Source organism: Cavia porcellus, unplaced genomic scaffold, assembly GCF_034190915.1.
Source record: "Cavia porcellus strain 051 isolate PalLab524CR breed Dunkin Hartley unplaced genomic scaffold, mCavPor4.1 scaffold_5, whole genome shotgun sequence".
NCBI lineage: Eukaryota > Metazoa > Chordata > Mammalia > Rodentia > Caviidae > Cavia > Cavia porcellus.
This window is the reverse complement of record NW_026947488.1, coordinates 75,485,165-75,505,314: the sequence shown is the minus strand read 5'-3', so window position 1 is coordinate 75,505,314 and position 20,150 is coordinate 75,485,165. Positions and strand designations below refer to the sequence as shown.

The window sequence follows — 20,150 nt, the reverse complement described above, 5'->3', positions numbered from 1 at the left end:
TGACAAAATAGATTTTAAGACAAAAAGCACTACTGGTGACAAGAGGGGCAAATACTTAATGATAAAAACTGAATTCATCAGATGGTACATAAGCAATTAAGTTTTCTAATTAGCCCCAAACTACAAAAAGAAAAAAAAAAATCATAGGTATCAGGACAAAATGGACAAATCCAGAACTATAGGTATTTCATGTTCTTTGCTATAAAAAGTCTTAAATAAAAAAGAATAAATATACCCAAAAAGATGACATTTGTATTAGTTTGTGGAATGAAGGGTGATTTTTCCTGTTTTCTAAATTTCCTTTGGTTGTTATGATACTACTTTAATAATTAATGCACTTCTTCCAGAAATGAAGTACAGAGGTAAAGTTTGGATAATTGAGGGTTTCAGTGGCTTTAGTTAATTACAGTTTTATAACTGGGTAATTATAGTCTATGGCTTTAGCTTCTATTCCGATATTTATCAAATTGAGTATGTTTTAACTAGCATAACTTCTTATTGGAGTTTTGCTAAAATGTCAAATGATTTATTTATGGGATTAAACAGTCCAGACACTATCCGATTTACATATTAAAGACTGGTTTATTTGTTTGTTTTGTTCAGTAGAAGGAAATAATTTGGGGGAAATTCTACTCCAAATTTAAACATTTTGATTGTAAATAGCTAGATCACTCTGAATTTTTGTAGCAACAAAAGACCTACAATTTTTCTAGACTTCTGCCCAGATAGTACTGAACAGAGATCTGCTACTCTGGGAAAAAAAAAAAAAATCAAGTAAAGAAAGATACAAGTGGATAATCTTGTTTTATACGGATATTCCCTTTGGATTTCAGTTAACCTATTGCCATTTCTAAAACTCAATAGTCTACCTCTATTTATACTTTTTGAAGCATGTATGATATATAATAATTATACAAATAGGAACAGATCATTGTATATAAATGGAAAATAAAGCAGCATTCTAGAAAGCTGGGTCTATTGAAAGGCACAGGATGATTATCATAGTACTGAAAAGAGTATATGGATTCTTTGAGTATATAATGTAAAACGCTAAACTGTTTTTTAAGTCTAAACTATTTTTTAAGATATTTAAAATTTACTATATGTAATTCCAGGAAAATAATACCATGTTGAAAAGTAAAACTAACGTGCACTGTTATAGTTTAGAAAAAAATGAGAAAATTCTAAATTTTTATGTTTTTAGTCAATAGACATTTTATAATCTCTTGAGATTTGAATTTCCAACATATTGCTTGTCTAATCCTTTCACTGTGTAAAGCCAACCAAAGAGCATGAATGGAATGCATTTCAAATTCTGTGCTGTGAAAATGATAATAAAATACAGAAACAAATAATAACTTCAGGTTACATTAATGCATAAAACCTAATTTCTATACACAGTTATTAACACTTTTTTTATTGACCTTTTTTTTTTTTTTTTTTTTTTTTTGTGGTGCTGGAGATTGAATCTAGGGCCTTTGCACTGAACTATCTCCCTAGTCCTTTTTTATTTATTTTGAAACTGGATCTTGCTAAACTACCTATGCAGGGCTCAAGATGATTCTCCTGCTTCAGCCTCGCAGAGTGCCTAGTGCCACTATTTCTATCATGTTTCATTTACTGTTTCAGACTATTGGACTGTAACACACATAAACAAAGAGCACAAACTATGAATATAAGCTTAACGAAGTCTCACGAAGTGAATATATCCATCCATGTTTTATCACCACAACGTAACCATCAACTTTTAAGGTGGTAACAGTTAAGAAATAAGCATTAAAACGGTCAACCACCACCACAGAAAGGCAACTGCCAAACACGAATAGGTGTAACTAAATCAAGCAGGAAACACCACAGAGCATAAGAACAGTCTCATCTGATGAGCGACTACACCTGTAACCTCTCCTACATGTGCTCCATGCTGAACTTCTACATTTCAAAGAAAGCACCAGAAAAAAACCACAAAACTTCACAACGAATTAGATTGTTTACCAAAGTGGTTTCTTTTCTAGAGCTACATTCCTATCACTCTCCTACAAATCATGACCTTACACAGTAACTTTTAACTTTTTAGGGCTCAGGTGCTTTCCTGTTTTCCTCAATTGGCAGATTCCTTTGTTACCTTAAAACTTAAATCTTGGCCGTGAAGCATCTCGTAATTCCCTGTCTAGTCTAAATGCCTAGAAGTTATTAAAGACAGTAGGAAGCTGAGGCATAGGGAATCCAGTCACTTGGTAAATACAAGCCTTTCCTACATAAGGGTCCTGAATTATTTTTAGCCTTAGAGACCAGAAATGTCCTTATGTTGGCTCAGTGAATCCTTTCCTACGTTTGCATTCTTTGGATTTCAGCGATGTCTTGCTTGGATCCAGTGGTAACTTCTTCGGTTTACCAACAGTTTGCACAGGTCTCTACTAGTTTTACTCGGAAATTATGAGCAATTTAGCCACACACGGGCTCGTAACGTTCAGGAGACTCTTCGGCAGAGCAATCCACGAAACGAGAGGACTCGTATACAAACGAGGCAACAATGAAGGATCTGCAAAGCTCAGCAACGTTCCTGAGTGACGCCGATGTCAGCCCTGATTTCAGGGGCGCGCCAGCGGGCTAAGCGCTAAGGCCGAGGGGCAAAAGGAATCCAGGGGACCGGGATATCACAGAGGACGCCTCAGATGAGCCTAGGCGACCCCGCCATCAGCAGCTCCCACCACAAAGAGTCCGCGCTCTGCATCCCGTCACCAGGGCAACGCTGCAACCCGACACCGAGGCTCAAGATTTCGCATTCACGGCCACGGTACTGAAGAAGAGCGCATCCCCGAGGCGTCTCTGCCTGCTGCTGCTGACTCTGGAGCACCCAGCGTGGTGCCGGAGACGCCCTCACCCCCAGCCCGCGTCCCAGCTCCGCCACCGAGAGCAGCCCAGCCGCACCCGCCGGGCGACTCGCGCACGTGGCGGCCGTGATTGTCCCGGGCCGTATCCCTCCGCGCCCCCTCCTCGGGCTCCCCCGCCCTTCCCGGGACCCTCGGTGTCGGAGCGCCGCCGCGGAAGGATCGCACGCACGCTCGCGCGCACGTCCCGCCCGGCCGCGGAGAGCTGAAGGCGCCGCGGTGAGGAGTAGCTGCCCACGTCGGTGCAGCTGCTCCGCAGTCTCCAGCCGCTGGGTCGTCAGCCTCGCGGCTGCCGCCGGCCGGGCGGCTCGGCCGAGCGCGCTTCGCGGCTCGTCCCTCACCGCCGTGCCCGCGTCCTCCCTCCGCGGCTCCTCGGGGAGGGGGGCGGTCGGTGCCTGCGCAGAGCCGCCTCCTCCCCGCCCCCGCCCCGCCTCCCCCGTGCCGCCGCCGCCTGCTGCCGCCGCCGCCGCCGCCGCCGCCGCTGCGCCTGCTGCTCCTTGCCGTCCCCGCTGCAGTGCGAAGGGCTCGAAGATGGCCGGTTGGCAGAGCTACGTGGATAACCTGATGTGCGATGGCTGCTGCCAGGAGGCCGCCATTGTCGGCTACTGCGACGCCAAATACGTCTGGGCAGCCACGGCCGGGGGCGTCTTCCAGAGCATTACGGTGAGAACCGGCGGCGGCCGGAACCGGCTTCCCGCATCCGAGCCGGGCTGCTGGCTGCGGGCGCCGCAGCAGGGGCGGGCAAGGTGCCGGGCCGGCAAATGTGCTAGGAGACGGCGGGCCCCGAGGATGCAGCTGGGAGGCCGAGGCCCGCGGACGCCCCCTGCCCGGACCTGGCGGACGGGCGGGGGCGGCGGCCGGATTCTGCCTGCAAGCCGGGCCGAGTGGGGGAGGGTACACGCACCGGCGGGGGTGGCGGGGGTCGCTTTTTCACCCTGGCGTATTTCCCCAGATCCCCAGAAGCCTTGAGGTTTGCTCTGCACGTCCCGGGGTGGCGGGGGTCTGGGGCTCTGGCCCGGGCCGGCCCGGCCCGGGCCGGGGTTCCTGGCGGCGGGCTGCCCCTGGGTTGGCGGACAGCACAGGCTGTAGAGGTGGCGGCTGCCCGGCCCCCGGGATTCTCGAAGCGACTTTGCGTAGGTTTGCCGGGTGTCCAGGCCTCCGGGGCTTGCGAGAAATGTACGCCAACTACGTAGGTGGATTCGTGAATCTCGACTTCAGCTCTGGCTGTATAGGTTTTTTTTTTTTTTTTTTTTTTTTTTTTTTTTTTTTTTAAATTCTCCAAGATGGCGAACTGCCATTGATTTCTTCTATGGAGATTCATCGATACACCGTTATCCCCAGTTATGCAACATGCCTCTTAGAAAGGGGTGATTTTAGGGGGCTTTCAGTAGTCAGAAAACATAGGGGATGAGGGACACTTCTCCAAGTCTTTCCCTCTTTACTAATGGTAGTAAAGAAACTAATGCAGATTTATGCTTCATACTGCTTGATATTCTTGTGACTTATGGTTTTGAGTTGGTTGCCACATGTTTGGGGAATATTTGACACTGAGCTTCCAGAGCTGCTTATTGTTCTGCTTGTTTCTTCCCAAAGCTGTTTGTGAAATGTTGAAGTGTGGACTGGGAGACCATTCCTTTAATTTTTTACTCTAAAGGTTCCCTTCTCATCAAACTCCCCACATTCATGTCCTCCCATTATGGGTGCAAATTATTCTTTTACTACCTCACATAGTTTAGTATCTCTAACTGTTGAACTTAGTCTCTTGATACTTTAAGATCATCTGTACCTGCAGTGGACTACAATTCTTACGGAAAATTGACATCTGGTCATCAACTTTTTTTCTGCAGTCCTCCTGTCTTTGTGTGAGAGTTCCCGCTGTCTGGCTAGGAAGATTGCGGGAGTGTGCTTGGAAATGGCTGGGGCCTGCTATGACTCTGCAGTTCTGATGGGGGCGACGCCTTCCTTCTTATTCATGGAATGTTAGAATTCACGGTTTCTTCTTTCCGGTGCTGGTGGCTGAACCTCAGTTTCTTTCCCTGTCTCCCTCCATTTTCTCTCTCCTTTTACCGTTGCCTGCTGCAGTGCTGTAGAGAATCCGTTTTGCCTTTGCCCGGAGAGAAAACTGATTACTGAGGAGGGAGGGGAAGGGAAGTTGGAGACAAAAAGGAGTAGTGTCTAGAAAAGTAGGAGGGAAATACGAATTTGGAAAGACACTGAGGTTTAAGGAACAAAATTCATGTCATCAGGAATAGTTCTAGTTATTCCATGAAGAGAAAACAGATCTGCTAAGCACAAGGTTTATTTCAGGAGACTTTGAACCAACTTTAAGTGTTATGCAGCATGACTGACTAGCATGATAGACAAGCTGTTGGGTTTATAGCTGAATCTTTACATAAGCACCCTCAAAAGCACCACCTGACTTGATGCAGCTTATAAATAACTCTTAAGTTCGTAGCTTGTCTAGTGCCAACTACTAAGTGTTCATAGCCTTTGTGTAGACCTGTTTTATTTAGCAGTGAAAGAAAATTAGCTGATCTAAAGCATGTAAATGAGGTAGAAATAGATAATCCTTTGGAAATGAATCTTGCTTTTACCTTAGCAAAAATTGGTTGTCTTGCAGTGGTAGTAAAAACTCAGTACAGTCTTTTGTATTCTATCAAGCTCTGAAAGAATCAACTACAACTTAATGTTTCTTTCTCTCTTTTTTTCTTGGGGGGAGACAGCCAATAGAAATAGACATGATTGTAGGAAAAGACCGGGAAGGTTTCTTTACCAACGGTTTGACTCTTGGTGCAAAGAAGTGTTCAGTGATCAGAGATAGTCTATATGTCGATGGTGACTGCACAATGGACATCCGGACAAAGAGTCAAGGTGGGGAGCCAACGTACAATGTTGCTGTCGGGAGAGCTGGTAGAGGTAAGCAAGGTGTTTTTGTGATTAAAAGTTGCATGCCATATTACAGCTTAGTAATCATTTTAACATTTTGAATAGAAGTTAGTCCATCATGGCTATTAAGGTAGCTTTTTGTGAACTGCCCAGCACTGAAGGGAAGCACTGCTTTCAGATTTAACTACTTTACACTAGTTGCACATACAGTCCAATGCCTTTCATCTTGACTTCATTCAGACACAGAACAATATCAACTCTTCATTTTCAGCCTTAGTGAATTTAAAAGTTGTCTCAAACTGTTTGATATGTCAGATGGTAATTCTGTGGCTTATAAGATTGTTACGTTTAAATCATTTATTTTTATCCATCAGTCTTTACTTTTGGATTTTTTCCCTCTTACTTAGGTTTTTAATCAGTTCAGGGCTCATCATCATACAAGATTAAGTTGTTTCATTTTTTTCTATTGGGAATATTGCTAGGGAAGAGAGGGATAATTAGATTATGTTTTTGGAGTAAATTGTCAATTTATTAAAATATTTTCAAAGACTAAGTGTCTAATGTGTGCTTGAGAAGTAGGAAATTACATGTAGTTTACATACTTGCTCCAGAATCTATTTGCCAGCATTATGGGAATTCTTATGGCACTGAAGAAGCCTCATATTTTTAAAAGAAACTTGAAATTGAGGTTTATTATGACATCTGATTGACCTATCAATATATTTAAATACGTTAACTTGTATAAATATTTCAGAAAAAAAACAGGGCTTCTATAGCCCCATGTGGCAAACTTGGCACATCTAATTTTAAGAACAGCTCTACCATGTAAAGGTACTTGAAGCTGCAGTTTCATGTTCTGGTTTTACCAATTCTCTGTGTTTACCCTAAAGGCTGCTTTTATTCCGTGTGAGTGATGTTTGTGGACATTTGTGGGAAAATTAGATGACTTTGAAATAGTAGTCAAATCTCTAAAACCAGCTGCTCTCAGATACCTATGCTAAAAATGCATTAACATGACCGAGAAACTAGATTCAGATTTTTGTGTTGTAGAGTACTCCTGACACCTAGTGGCAGTGAACACAAAATCTGACATGCACATGCATTTGAGAGATTTTTAATTGCATCATAAAAACCACCTGATACTGGAAATAGTAAACCCGTATCAGGATTTTGGATTCAGTTGAAAACTATGATTTAAAATATTCTGAACTTGGCCTTTTCTCAAATGCTGTTCAAACTTGATTTTCATTTTGCTTTGAAAGTAACATAGTCTCATTGGTAAGACTTAGCTTATGTTTATCAAGCATGCTAAATTTGGGGAGAACTTGTAAGCAATTACCTGACTTTAAAGTATATTTTTGGGACAAACAATGCATGTATGTTACTTCAACCAAAATTTTTGCCCTAAAATTGAACATAAATTATCATTTTTTTTTCCCATAGCAAACAAAGATTGTATGGAATTTTGCTTCTGTTAATAGGGCTTCCAAAATGCAATCAGCACTTATGTGTATTGTTTTTAGTATATTACTAATTTGAAAAGTTCTACATTCTGGAGACCTAATTCAGTGCTTGACAGTTCATGGAAAACTAACTTAATGTTAACTTGTATTAATCAGGGGTCTGTCTGCTAAAACTTGTGTGACTTTCTTGATTAACACTTCTTTTGAAACACTTTTCTTCTTTCTCTTTCAGTCTTGGTCTTTGTAATGGGAAAAGAAGGGGTCCATGGAGGCGGATTGAATAAGAAGGCATACTCAATGGCAAAATACTTGAGAGACTCTGGGTTCTAGCTGCTAGGCAGACTGTTAAGTATTAGGGGAAAATTGCTCTTAAACTTTCCTAGCTGTAAGCTTAAGTCTTAATTCTGGAAACTTTATTAGCAATGCAGGGTGATGGGGTATGAACCTGTGTCTCCTTTGTATCCCTCTGTTGGTGGGGAAAGGTGTCTTTCTTTCTGCCCCCCTCCTTAAATAATTCTGTTCACTTTTGTTTTGTTTCCTTGTGTACTCCAGCATTGGTTATAGTCATGGGAAAGGAAGGTGTCCACGGAGGCACACTTAACAAGAAAGCATATGAACTCGCTTTATACCTGAGGAGGTCTGATGTGTAAGCAGCCTCTCCCCATCTTCCTAGCAACTGTCTTCACCACCATCCTAATTATGGTCACAGTGCTACCAGACTATAGATGGTAGCTAGTTTTCTTTACCTATTTTCTAATGTCACCATTCCTGTTTGCCCAATGGATCATTTTTATGTTAACCATTGTATGTAACCAACCTTTATCTGGCAACATAATTGCAGCACAATAATGATTTGCATGATACCTTGAAATTGGGGGGAGGGGGCATGCCAAGTTGGGCATCACTTTGTCTTAGCAATTAATGGGATATTGATTACTAAATAAGTTAATATTAAGCAAGGTGCCGGTTGTACAATCTCTAATTTGATCAATGTCTTTTCAGCACTTTGAGCATTTACTTGGCTCATTTAGTCTTCCTTTTGTAGCGCATGGTTGGGAGGAAAAAGTGCATGTATCTTCACTCTTTTCTCAACACTTTCTTTGCACATACGGTATTTGGTTTGCTTCTATCCTTTTTTCTTTTTAATGCAGTGCCTGGTTTATTTAACCAATTAATACCCCCTTTGTTGATGAACTATTGAGAGCTGCATAGTTTGCTTTTAGTATTGTGGTTGCACTTAACATTTTTTCATAGTGTCTGTGGGACATAATGAAAAGTGCATCTGCAAAACAAGAGCAAAAGGCACTTCCTCCCATGATCTTATAGTAATGATACTGATTGAATCCCCAGGGACATTCCATCATTGCAATAGCTCAGATTTTTGTTCCTTTTTCTTTGCATACCAGTTCTATTCTTTAGTAAAGTTATAAAGGCTGCCATTATGGACATTAGGTATCCCAACATAACCATCTGGAGTGTGTCCAGTTTGTTCTTCATAGGACCAATTTTTATTTGCAGCTTGAGTTTTTATATGAAGTTGCATTATTGTGGACTTGGCTGTCTTGTGATGAGTTTTTTCATATGTATTCTGTGCCATACTATTGTTAAAATGAACTGTTGCTATTGTGAGATGGATTTTAACTGACCTATTAAGGGTTTCTTTTGAATGGCACTACTTTAGGGACACTGTAGTATTTGCTTCTATTGTTTGGGCCTTGTGGATAATGTACAGATTTAAACAAATCTTGTTGCTGATTTGTCCATTTCTTTCCCTGCACTTTGTTACATCTGGGATACAGTCTAACTCATCTGATTTAATATGCATTTAAAAAAATGCCATAACTATTAAACACCTTGTTTACAGACAGATGAAATAAATTTATTCCAACCAAATACTCTAGACTCCTGTTTTTTATATAAATTGTCGGCTTACTGTTAAGTTGATTTTAGTGGGGTATAAAGAATAGGCCAAAGTCTGCTGTAGGCATATTAGTACATAGGAATTGTTTAATAGGCTTTAAGCTACCAAAAATAGCATTTAGGTATTTCAGGTTTATGTGAAGAAAACTACTTCACTGCTAGAAAATATTTTCTGCTCTTGGTCTTTACATGTGAAATCTTGAAATGTAGTCAGCAAGAGGCCCTAATACCAAGATGGGTTTCTGTACTGTTGTGGATTCTTCAGTGTTTAACTGTCATATGACTTTAGATTTGGAGTCTGTTGGCACGCTGAGGTCAGCCTGCTGGGATTCACTCACCCACATTAAGAGCAGGAGACTGCTCAGGTAGCACTGAAGAGAACTGGTTCTGGCTTTTGAAGTAACATGTTAATCATGCTTACACAGTTTAATTCTAGTATTCATAAATTCCTTAGTAGAGTATTAAAAGTTTACTAAATGTACATATGTAAGTTTAGGGCTATGTAGGCAAATCATTAGTATCATGAACTTTCAAGAAGAAACTTAAAAGTGGTTGCAATATAAATTCTGAACTTGAGTTCCTAAGAGATGGAAGCCCAGGAAATCCTGTTCTAGAAACAATCACCAAGTCATTCTGGTTCATACCAAGTGATCTGCACACTAGCCTTGAGAAAGATTGGATTAGGGAACAGAAATTACTTTTTAAAAAAAAACACTGGACATAAAAGTTGTTTTCTTTGAAATAGTCAGATGTCCTATTTAATTGTACAAATAGGATATTAAATTACTAAGATCTGTGATATAAGGCTACTTGATTTGAACATTCTAGAAACTGAAAGACTAGAAAACTGGTATCAGCTTTTTGTCCTGTTAAAAGGTTTTGTGTTAAGGACAAAAGGTTGGGCAAATAAAAATTTACTGATTAGTTGTTATGATTTGCAGTTTTGCAGTGATACATTCATGTAACGAACTATTTAGATGGTAATTAAGAAATGACCCAAATGGGGAACATTTAAACAGGTGAACCTTTTGCTAAGAAGGATATATGTTGAGAGTTGGGTAGAGGAGAAGATTGTAGAGGGTTACTTATCACCAAAATAATGAACAGTCAAAGTAATCATTGAGATGTTCTGCCATACAGTTTAATAGAAAAATACAGAAATATATAGATGTGTATTTTGTTTTTTAAGGATATGGAGTTAGGCAAACAATCTAGGATTTCCCACTGTACAGCATTATTTAAATAATTTTGGGAAACTGCAGGCTTAATTTTAAGGGAAGTGAGCTGAATAATTTGTCTATAGATAGCCCCTGAAGAGTGTCACAAAATACTCATCAGTGAGTGTTAGATGCAGACAGTGTAAAGGCAGTGTTGGACGCAACATCTCTGGGCTGTTTCCAGGTGCCTATATTTTGGTTTCCAGTGTTACTTAATCAGAAAAGTTTTAGAAGTTTCAAATACTAGGTCTTAATTTTACTGTCCTTTCCAAAAAGCTTACCTATACAGTGAAGTTACAGATTTTGCATATTAAGAACAAGTAATAATCCTAGTGCAGTTAAAAGAGTGCAGTTAAAAGACACTTCAAAACTTTACAAATCAAAATAATTTCATTAAATGAACCAGGTCGTGAACCTGGAATGTGGATTAAGGATTAAAGGAATATGTTTACTATTTGGCTACATACAGTGACTTTTAACTTTTCCTCTTTTAAAAAATTACTTTTAAAACCTAGTATATATTTATCCCCCAGGTACTGAACTCAGTGCTTTGTCTTTATATCCTTCCTGAGGTTAAATTAAATTATGCAGGTGATCAAAAGTATAAACAGGTTAAACTCACATACAGATACGTGACATTCCAACTTCTGTTCAATAATAATTAATGTTCTTTTTCTAACATGTTTTATCTTAAAAAGGGCAGAGGGCAATCAGGAATGTCATGCTGAATTCAGCTTTTTATTTTCTAAACTGGAAATACTTTTTTCCAGGCTATAAAAGCTTTTGAAAAGAAAATTCAGAGAGTGCAAGTTCCTCTTTAAACATATCTTTTAAAAACTACATTAATTTTTTTATTACTACATTTTTATGGTATGTAATATTCAGCTTATGTAGGAGTAGGCACATGTACTTAATTTTTTTTAAAAGGGTTGATATACCAGGTATACTTACTGTTCTGATTTTATTCACAATTTTCTATGTCAGCATATATTTATTGTAAAGATGTACAACGGGGACCATAACACATACTGTTTATTTTTGTAGTGATTTTGGCTATAATCTTGTCTTTGATTTTTGTAGCTTTTTTCCAGGTTTAGATAATCTAAATCTTTTCAGTACTTTGTATAACATTCTGAGGTGGTGTGTGTGTATCTTACCTCAATCATTATACCTTTAAAACAGTCATAGAAAGCACAGAAAGTCAAAGACATAGAAAGAAAGTAACAGTACAGTAGAACATTACTAGTTTTTAAAGTGGAAAAGTTTTATTAACATTCAAACTCCCTTCATATAAGGCCATATAAAAATTCTTAGCAGTTTGATTATACATTTCTGTAATTTCTACATAGTTACAATGGTGTATAATATAATTTACCTTTTCATAATACATCATTTTAGTACATTAGTTCTGTTAAACATAAGCATTTAGTTTCAAATCTAATACTTCAACGTTTTTCTCTGTACACTGGTTAGCAGGGCTTATTAGCATAAGATGCTCTTTATAGAGGTATATGATCTGAGTATTAACAGTTGCTGAAGTTTGGTATTTTTATGCAGCATTTTGTTTTTGCTTTGATTCCAACATACAACCCTGAAGGATATGGAAATCTCGTAAGTCCAAAGACATTACCTGTTGAACCATAATCACACATAACACTGTAGTATTAAAATCCTTCTGAAATCTGCATTAATTACAGGCCGTTTATATCAGGATAAGACTGTTTGTGAATAGAAATGAAAAAACTAGCTTTGAGTTTTCTGTGTGGTGCTGATCGGAGGAGAGAAATGATAAAATACCTTGTTGCTTCTCTAATGAAGGCAACATACTCCAACTCATTAAGTGACTTTAGCGAGGTGTGAGCATTGGCTTTACCGTTTGCTAGATGGCCATGGCACTGATTTCATGTGTGAAACAGGACATTTTCATCCTGTGATCTTAAGTCTTAATTACAAGCTATACTGAGATTTAAAAAAAATGTTTTGGCTATGTTTCATCTTGATGCCTGAGTTAAAGCACCAGTCTGTTATTAGTAAAATGAAATAAAGTTCTGTGGCTTAGTATCAGATAAGAGCCTGTTCTGGTAATCTGATTAATCTAGAACACTAAAAAATAAGTTATTTCTACAGAAATCTCTAAAAGGAGCAAAAAAATCAAAGAAATGTTTTAAGGGGAAATAAACCCATCAACTTCCAAAAATCACACAGTATTTGCTATGTTGCAGTCCCGCTCACCATTAGGCTGCAGCTGGACCACAACACTGTGTTCATTCACTTCATTTTCTGCCTCACTGCTGTCAGTATCTTCATTGTCATCATCCTCGAAATCTGAAGATTCTGTCATGTTCTGATGCGAGTGGGACTCTGACAAAGCCCCAAATGACTGGGTACTAACAGACGCCAACGGTCTAAGCAGAGGGGTGTGTTCTGACACTTCATTTTCTTCTTGACTACTGTCTGTGTCAGAGTCAGTATCACCTTGAGAAGGCACAACTTTCTGCTTGCAGACCGGACAGGTTTTCTTGGTTTTGGTTAGCCAGGGGTCTACACACTTGCAGTGATAAGCTGTTGAAGCAAAGTATACATCTCCAGTTAGCAAACAGTTGACAACATTTAATCTACGTTTAGTCTGTGATATGTATACATCATATAGAGACGAGAAGTTTTTCTACTTTTATAAGTACAACTCTGCCTTTTAACCAGACTAGTATACAGCCTAACTTATGTTTGTGCTAATGACTGTTTTCTTTCTTCCCATGTAATACTGAACCTAAATAAATAAAAATTACTATATTTGTAAATTCAAAACAGTATGTAATTACTCGTACCATGAGAACAGGGAAGGATTCTGAGTTTGTCTCCATCTTCATATTCATCCAAACAAATGGCACATACATCATACTCATCTCCTATAACAGAAGCATAAATAAAATCTGTAGAAAAGGTTTTCAACTTTTCAGGTGTTTTAAGTTTGTATTTCCTCAGTTATTCATTTGTTCTGTGGTACTTGGCAAGTTACTATTCCTTTGTTACCCAGTCTTCTTCTGTATACTACCTAGGCTGTTAGGTAGTCTTAATTGCCATTTTAATTGTTTCATTGTTGAATTTATCACCTTTATAATCATAGTCTTATTAATTCATAGTTCTTTTGGAGTTTATAAGTTTTTAAAGGACATGACCGTTTTAAATATAGTCCTTTCAGTTAATAGAGGCTTCAATACTTTGGTGACGGTGACTGTTTTCAGTGAAGTCTTTTTCCATTACATCAATGTTAGGTAAAAACTTTCAAAAATCTCAAGGAACAAAAGTCAGTTAAATTGATTGTTAAACCAGAGGGGAACAACCTTGGCACATGTCTGAAAGCCATTGTCTGGATGAACATGACACATAAAATGGGAATGATAGTTCTTTTGATATAATCCTATTAGTGATTTCTGGTCCTTTTAAAACATTCAAAAAAGAGTTCTAAATAGAAAACTTCAATAAAAATTATTCTCATTCAGCATTTTGGATTGAATAGTGTCACCTGTCAAATCCATGCAATAACAAAATACACATACGTATGTTAGGATTGTTTTTGGGATTTGGTAACACTGATGACTACAATATTAAGACTTCTATCATGATCTATAATTGTGTAGGTGATTAATTTGAGGCTTTGTGGATAGACAGTTCTCATATGCAATTAAATATGACTGGTATTCTTATAAATTGAACTTTCAGTTTCATCACCTTGTAAAAATGTCTTACTAAAAACAGGGTTAATGGTTAATAGGGGTAAGGGAGATTAGCCTGGATTATAGATATGGGCCCAACTGTGATCACAGGGTCCTTAAAAGTGGAAGTCTGAGTTCACTATTAGAGGTGATTAGACGAATGGTCAGGGAAATGCAGAGGTATGGTTTCAGAAGGAAGTCACAAGCCAAGAAATACAGGTGGCTGTAAAAGCTGGGAAAGGCAAGGAGATGGATTCTTCCTGAGACTCTAGAAAGTACACAGCCCTGCCAACACTTTGAATTTAGCCTCCAGAGATGTGTCAGATGTCTAACTTGTGCACAGACAATAAATTTGTTCTTATAGCACTGAATTTTTGATAATTTGTTAATACAGAAAATAGGAAACTATAATATTTGCCTGGCTTATCTTTAAATGTGTGGAATTAAGGCTTCAGAGTCACAGGAGTTTCTTTTCAATCTTTTGAATTGTTCCAAGTAATAGGTTTACACTGATCTTTCATATTTCTTGCCACAGGATTTACTTTGAGGAAGTCCAGTCAAAGTTCAAAGATACAGTATGTGATCATGGCCTAGACCAGAGCCCAGTGCTCTGTAGAAAATTAGCTCCCATGGCCCTGGGCTAGTGATGAAATGGTAAAGCACATGTTAGAATGCTTGGGGTTCTCTGGTACAATCAGTATGGAGATTCCACAAAAAACAACAACAAAAAAATCCATTTGACTCAGATTTCCCCTTCAAGGTACAGTATCTTTCCAAAGTCGTCATATCACAGTAATAATGCATGCATAACCATGTTTATCACAGCACAGTTCAATAATAGCTAAATCTTGGAAACAGCCTATGTATCAATGGATAAATAGATAAACAAAATATGGTATTTATTCACCATGGAGTACTAATGTGCCATAAAGAAGGATAAATCTTAGTACAATGGACATTTGACTTAGAATTCAATTTGTTTTGCAGGGCTATTGTACCTAAGTTGTCACCTGAAGGTTCAGGTTCCTCTACACTGCCTGAAAACAGGCAGGTCAGTGTCCTTATAGGAGCACTAGCCTAGGACTTTTCAACCCATATAGGAAAGGATGTTGTAATTTTCCTTCCAAACTCTTAAAAGGGTTAAATCTGTATCTGAGACAATCTGGAAGCACAAGCTGCTACCATCTGACTTGTAACTCAAGACTTTGGTTGTAAGTCAAAACAAATTCTAGTCATAACCCAAACATCCACTGTAATGGGTGCACCTTGAGACCATGATGTTACGTAAATCAAATGAAAGCTTAACTATCCCATGGCTTTTCTTCTACGTGAAATCCAATGTGTAAATAAAATGTGAAATAAAGGTAGAAAAAAGCAAAAAAAGTTATTATAATCCACCATGGCCACTGTATCTAAAAGTATACCTTGCTTTACTATACTTGCCTTATATGTTTCATGTTTGGGGGGGCAGTTAGTCTAGCTGTTAATTTGTGTTTATGATAATTACCTTGAGAATTTACAGAATAAATGAATCTGATGCTGGCAAAATTTTTTTCTGTAAGGAGAGGGTTAGAGGGGAAGGGGGAAAAGTTGAATGTGTTATGTACATGTACTGATTTCCCACAATGTAATCGTACACTGTATAAACATGTACTAATAAAAATTAAAAAATAAAATACTCGATAAAAAAAATGCTTGAGGTTCACATCTTATTCCTTTAGTTACCTATGTAACCTGTAAAATACTTTCATGTATTTTAATTAAATATTCAGCAGGCCTTGAACTGAATAGAAAAGGGTTTTTTCTTTCGGTTTATTTTTTCAAGCTAGGCTGACTCCATTAGAAACACTAAAGCTAACTGTTCCCCAATACTTCATTTCCAGTGAAAATAGGATTAAGTTAGGAAGGAGTGAGGAAAATTAGAAGGCTAGACAAACAACTCAGTGAAAAATAAGAACAATGGCAAACTTCACTGTTTTTTCTTTTTTGTTTTGATTTTTTGAGACAGGCTCCCAGTATGTAGCCCGGGCTGGCCTTGAACTCATAGCAATCCTTTTGTCTCAGCCTCCCAATTGCTGGAATTACAGCCATGCACCACCATACCCAGTAGCAAAACCATTTTTGTCCCTCTTTTAAGTATCTGAAACTAAAAATGGCTGTGGTCTAGTATCAAATGAGTATTGAATAGATAAATTTAACTTAAAGTTTAAAGCACTTATGTATTTTCATTTATAACCTTAGCAGGTTTCTGAAATTAATTTCCTACTTATCCCGGTAATATAAAGGGCTCTAACTAGTTCATAGTGACAGTTTTGTTGCTAATAGCACTGTGCTAAAAAGTTGTTGCTTAGTGTAAGACTGATTGTCAATAAACAGAAACGATTTTGGCACCCAAGGACAGTTGGTGATATCTGGAGACAGTTTTGGTTTTCACAGCGGGGACATTGTGTTGCTGGCATGTAGTAGACCAGGGATGGTGCTGATGACACAAGCATCCCCGCCCCCCCAAAAGAAACTATCCCATCTAAATGTCAGTGGCACCAAGCTGAGAAACCCTCATAGAAACCCCTCCTGGCTAGCCGAACTTTGGCAATTCACTAGCGGATGCAATGTTTAGAAGTTGAGGGAGGCGGGAGATTCCTATCTTCTGCGTGAAGCAATGTGGAAATATTTTTTGGAATATACTGGCATTGTTACTAAAATAATGGTTGCCTGCAGATACTGTTAAAGTTTCATAGATCTGAAAATGTTATAATTACAACATGAAACTGGACAGAACTTTGAATTTCCCCTCTAAACTTGTTTCTCCCACTTTCCACCCCATACATTTCAAGCCTTAAAACCTGGCTTATCAGCTATGGCAAAGGCAGAGGCCCATCGTAACAGGAGTCACACAAAGATCTAAGCAGCCACTACAGAGGCAGGCATGAAGTATCAAACCTAGGCTTATTTCTGATGTCACTTTAGCATCTATGTTTAGTCTTTCAGCTAGTCTTGTGGACATTTATGTGCAAAATATTATCCTGAATCTGTCTCCTCAGTTACTTTGGTTCATATTTGGATTATCCCAAGGGCCTTGTCTCTAGTTTTCCTTCTGTTCCTGCCCCACATTTTTCTCATGTAGCCAGAGCGATCTTTTAAAACTGTGCTCCACAACATGTCATTCCCACTTTAATGACTCCACATATCACTAAGAATAAAATCTGAGTTTATTATGGCCTTTTTGTAGCTGTCTATGATGTAAACCTCCTCTCTCACCTCATTCCATACCAGTCTACTTTTTGCCCATCATTTAGCGAATATGAAAGTAATTTACGTGAAGACTGGCCAAGCTGTAATTAGAACGTTTGAACACAAAATTAGATACAGAAAAAGGAACCATCATTTCTAAAGATGATTCAAAAAGAGAGGTAGTCTGAAATGTCATAGTGCAGACAAAACTGATGCAGAATTATTCAATTTTATAACAATCTAGCCCAAGCATTAAGTCAACTAAGAATAGATTTCTTCAAAGTAAAAGACAAAACTACATACAGATTTCATAAGGAACATATGCCTAGAGATGATATATTACTAGATTTAATAAGCTTGCCACTTAATCAGTGGGACAAAGAATAGTACTTTCAAACAAAAGTAAATGAATATTTCCACCCATACCAATTCCCAAGAACTCTGAATAAAAGGCAACAGGATAAACTATTTTTTAAGTCAAATGCTTGAGAATTCTTATTTCAAACTGGACAAAGAAAGTTTAAAGGTTGGATGAAAAGCAGTTAAGTGTAGCCACAAAAAAGTATTAACAATTACCTAAAGACAAAAATTAAGTATTCCGTTTTTATATAACCTACTATAAAATGCTACATTGCTTGTTGTAAAGTAAAAATCTTTATCCTGTATGTGTTATTTTATAAAACCCCAATAATTAAGCTACAAAGGAAAAGTGCCTGGTAACTTAAATTATCAGATATGCAATTATTTTTTTATCATTTATATTTCAGGGGTCCAACTGCTTTACATACTGATGGGGTGAGAGAGATTGCTCCCAGAAAGAGTGCCTTAATAGAGTGGGCTCTTAACTGTAAATATAAGGATTTCCATCTGTTAGGAAACTATGATAACCAGTCCTTATGGCTAGATTTGGAGAAATACATTAATAGAATGAAGCAGAAAAACTCAGGAAATTATAGTTTCAACTGAACTATTTTTGAGAGGAATAATGAGTAATGATGAATCTTGGAAGGAAGCTGGCTACTTCATAAGCAACAAAAAAGCTTAAATGCTGAATAATACTTTGTGGTACCAATGGGTAAGTCAATAATACTAGAAATCATTTAAGTATTGATCATAAACATTTGTGAGTGAAATGCCAAAGTGAAGATAAGAGGCAATTTTAAATTATCATATCCCCAAAGAGTAGTGAATATGAAAATGCTAACTAATATTTACAGATTTTGAAGTTGTGTAACAGCATCAAGTTGCTAGTTTTAAAGGTTCTGTGGATTTGATTAAAGGTTATGACTATGGAAAATATTTACAAATGTCAGATTCTTTTTGGTTCACTGGCAAATATTTCCAACACAGAAATTCTTTTTAAGATAATGAAGCAATCGATCATTAGTTTCTTTTATTTCTTTTGGGGGGGTAGTGATGAGGATTTGATTATAATACAAATATTACTGATTCCTCTGTTTCTTTTTCTTTTTTCAGAACAGGATCTTTTGATATGTAGTTCTGGCTAGCTTTGAACTCACCACGTAGACCAGGCTGGCCTTGAACTCAGGACAATCCTCCTGGCTCAGCTTCCTGAGTGCTGGAATTACAGGCATGCGTTACCACACTTGGCTTGTTTCCCTGTGGACTTAGTAACTTTGAGAGGCATCACTCATGGTGATTGTTGGACATCAGTCTCTCTTCTCTTTGCTTCCTGGCAGACATGGGTGAGCAGCCTGGTCCACCAGGCATTTAAATCCTGTTTTTCTATCCAACATACATGATCCAGGTAATGGTGATCTTTTTAAAATAAAAACTGCTGTAGCACTCTTTCTTATGGGGTTATTAAAAACTACTCATGTGTCTTTTCCTTGCTCCATAGCTTTGCTACAGGGTGCTTATCAGAGCTGAAGTTTATTTGTGGTAGAGTGGAGCATAGGAACCAGCTATGAAAAGAAATGACTTGATTCCACTGGAGCTTTGGAGTGCTCTATAATTCTTAAAATGGAATGATTTCTGTAGGAAGAAGATTTAATGTAACTAGCATTCCTCACCGACTTCTGGATTTCCAGGTGGCTGTAAGATACAGTGAGAGTAGGCAGCTGCTTTCTTTGTACTTTAAAAAAAAAAATTACGGGAAATTTCAAACATATACAAAAATATAATGAACTCATGTCATTACCAGGCTTAATAACTTTAATATATCCAATGTGAGAACCTTATTTTTAAATTATGTATGTCAGTATCAGTGCCTACATGTTACAAGTATGTACAAATATATTTATATACATTTATGTATTTCCTACCCCTGTTTACACTAAACGCAAATGTATCTAGCATCAGTGACCAGAACTGGTACTCACATCTCATTATTCCCAATAAAAAGAGCTAGATCACTTCAACCAAATGCTGATTCCAGGGCACTGGAGAAGGAAAATACAAGTATCTTTCCATGCAGAAAGTAAAAATGTACAATGAAAAAGAGGAGAAGGTGAGGGAACTCAATAGTTTCCAGTCTGGCCTATGTCATTACTACTCACAATAAGAAAAAAGCTGTACAAATTAAAAATAACTCATATCTCTGAGAAAATTGAGAACACAGGGGAAATCACTGCCCCCCAAATTGGACAAATAAACTAACAAACACAAATAATTACAATGTACTATGGTAGAGACCCAGGAGCAGCAAATTGAAAAACAATTGAAAAACTGTTTAACTCCTGGAGCCTCAGTATGGACAAGTTTGAGTTAAAAATTCCAGGGGTGGAGGGGACAGGGTTTTTTTTTTTTCTTTCTTTCTTTTTTTTTAAGAGAGAGAGAGAAAAAAAACAAAAACAAGAAAACAAAAAAACA

General features: G+C 38.1%; 2 protein-coding genes across 6 annotated transcripts in view; one reads left to right on the top strand and one right to left on the bottom strand.

Annotated features, from left to right (window-relative positions):
- The first annotated feature begins 3,034 nt into the window (after nucleotides 1-3,034).
- On the top strand, nucleotides 3,035-19,152 carry Pfn2 (profilin 2). Of its 2 annotated transcripts, none has more exons than XM_003476772.5 (3): nucleotides 3,035-3,551; nucleotides 5,612-5,804; nucleotides 7,470-9,130. In XM_003476772.5, exons 1-3 carry the CDS (start codon nucleotides 3,420-3,422, stop codon nucleotides 7,565-7,567), a joined length of 423 nt encoding a protein of 140 aa, XP_003476820.1. In that variant the 5' UTR covers nucleotides 3,035-3,419; the 3' UTR covers nucleotides 7,568-9,130. The 2 variants fall into 2 exon arrangements, with proteins under 2 accessions (XP_003476820.1, XP_063105242.1); XM_063249172.1 differs by lacking the exon at nucleotides 7,470-9,130 and adding an exon at nucleotides 18,795-19,152 and having other exon boundaries at nucleotides 3,302-3,551.
- The window catches only part of Rnf13 (ring finger protein 13), a 148,506-nt gene continuing 139,973 nt past the window's right edge, over nucleotides 11,618-20,150 (bottom strand). For 2 of the 4 annotated variants that reach the window (XM_063249168.1, XM_063249171.1), the window contains 2 exons: nucleotides 13,200-13,280; nucleotides 11,618-12,936 (listed from right to left, as the gene is read on the bottom strand). In XM_063249168.1, coding sequence (XP_063105238.1) covers nucleotides 12,572-12,936; nucleotides 13,200-13,280 — 446 coding nt within the window. In that variant the 3' untranslated portion in view covers nucleotides 11,618-12,571. Of the gene's footprint in view, nucleotides 12,937-13,199; nucleotides 13,281-18,838; nucleotides 18,898-20,150 lie in introns of all 4 variants that reach the window. The other 2 variants (XM_063249169.1, XR_010047618.1) reach the window with 2 other exon arrangements.

Excerpts from the sequence above, each read along its gene's own strand:
- Pfn2 (XM_003476772.5), top strand. The coding sequence starts at position 3,420 with ATGGCCGGTTGGCAGAGCTACGTGGATAACCTGATGTGCGATGGCTGC. Across the intron at positions 3,552-5,611 it reads GCGTCTTCCAGAGCATTACG|CCAATAGAAATAGACATGAT; the intron begins GTGAGAACCGGC and ends GGGGGGAGACAG. Across the intron at positions 5,805-7,469 it reads TGTCGGGAGAGCTGGTAGAG|TCTTGGTCTTTGTAATGGGA; the intron begins GTAAGCAAGGTG and ends TTTCTCTTTCAG.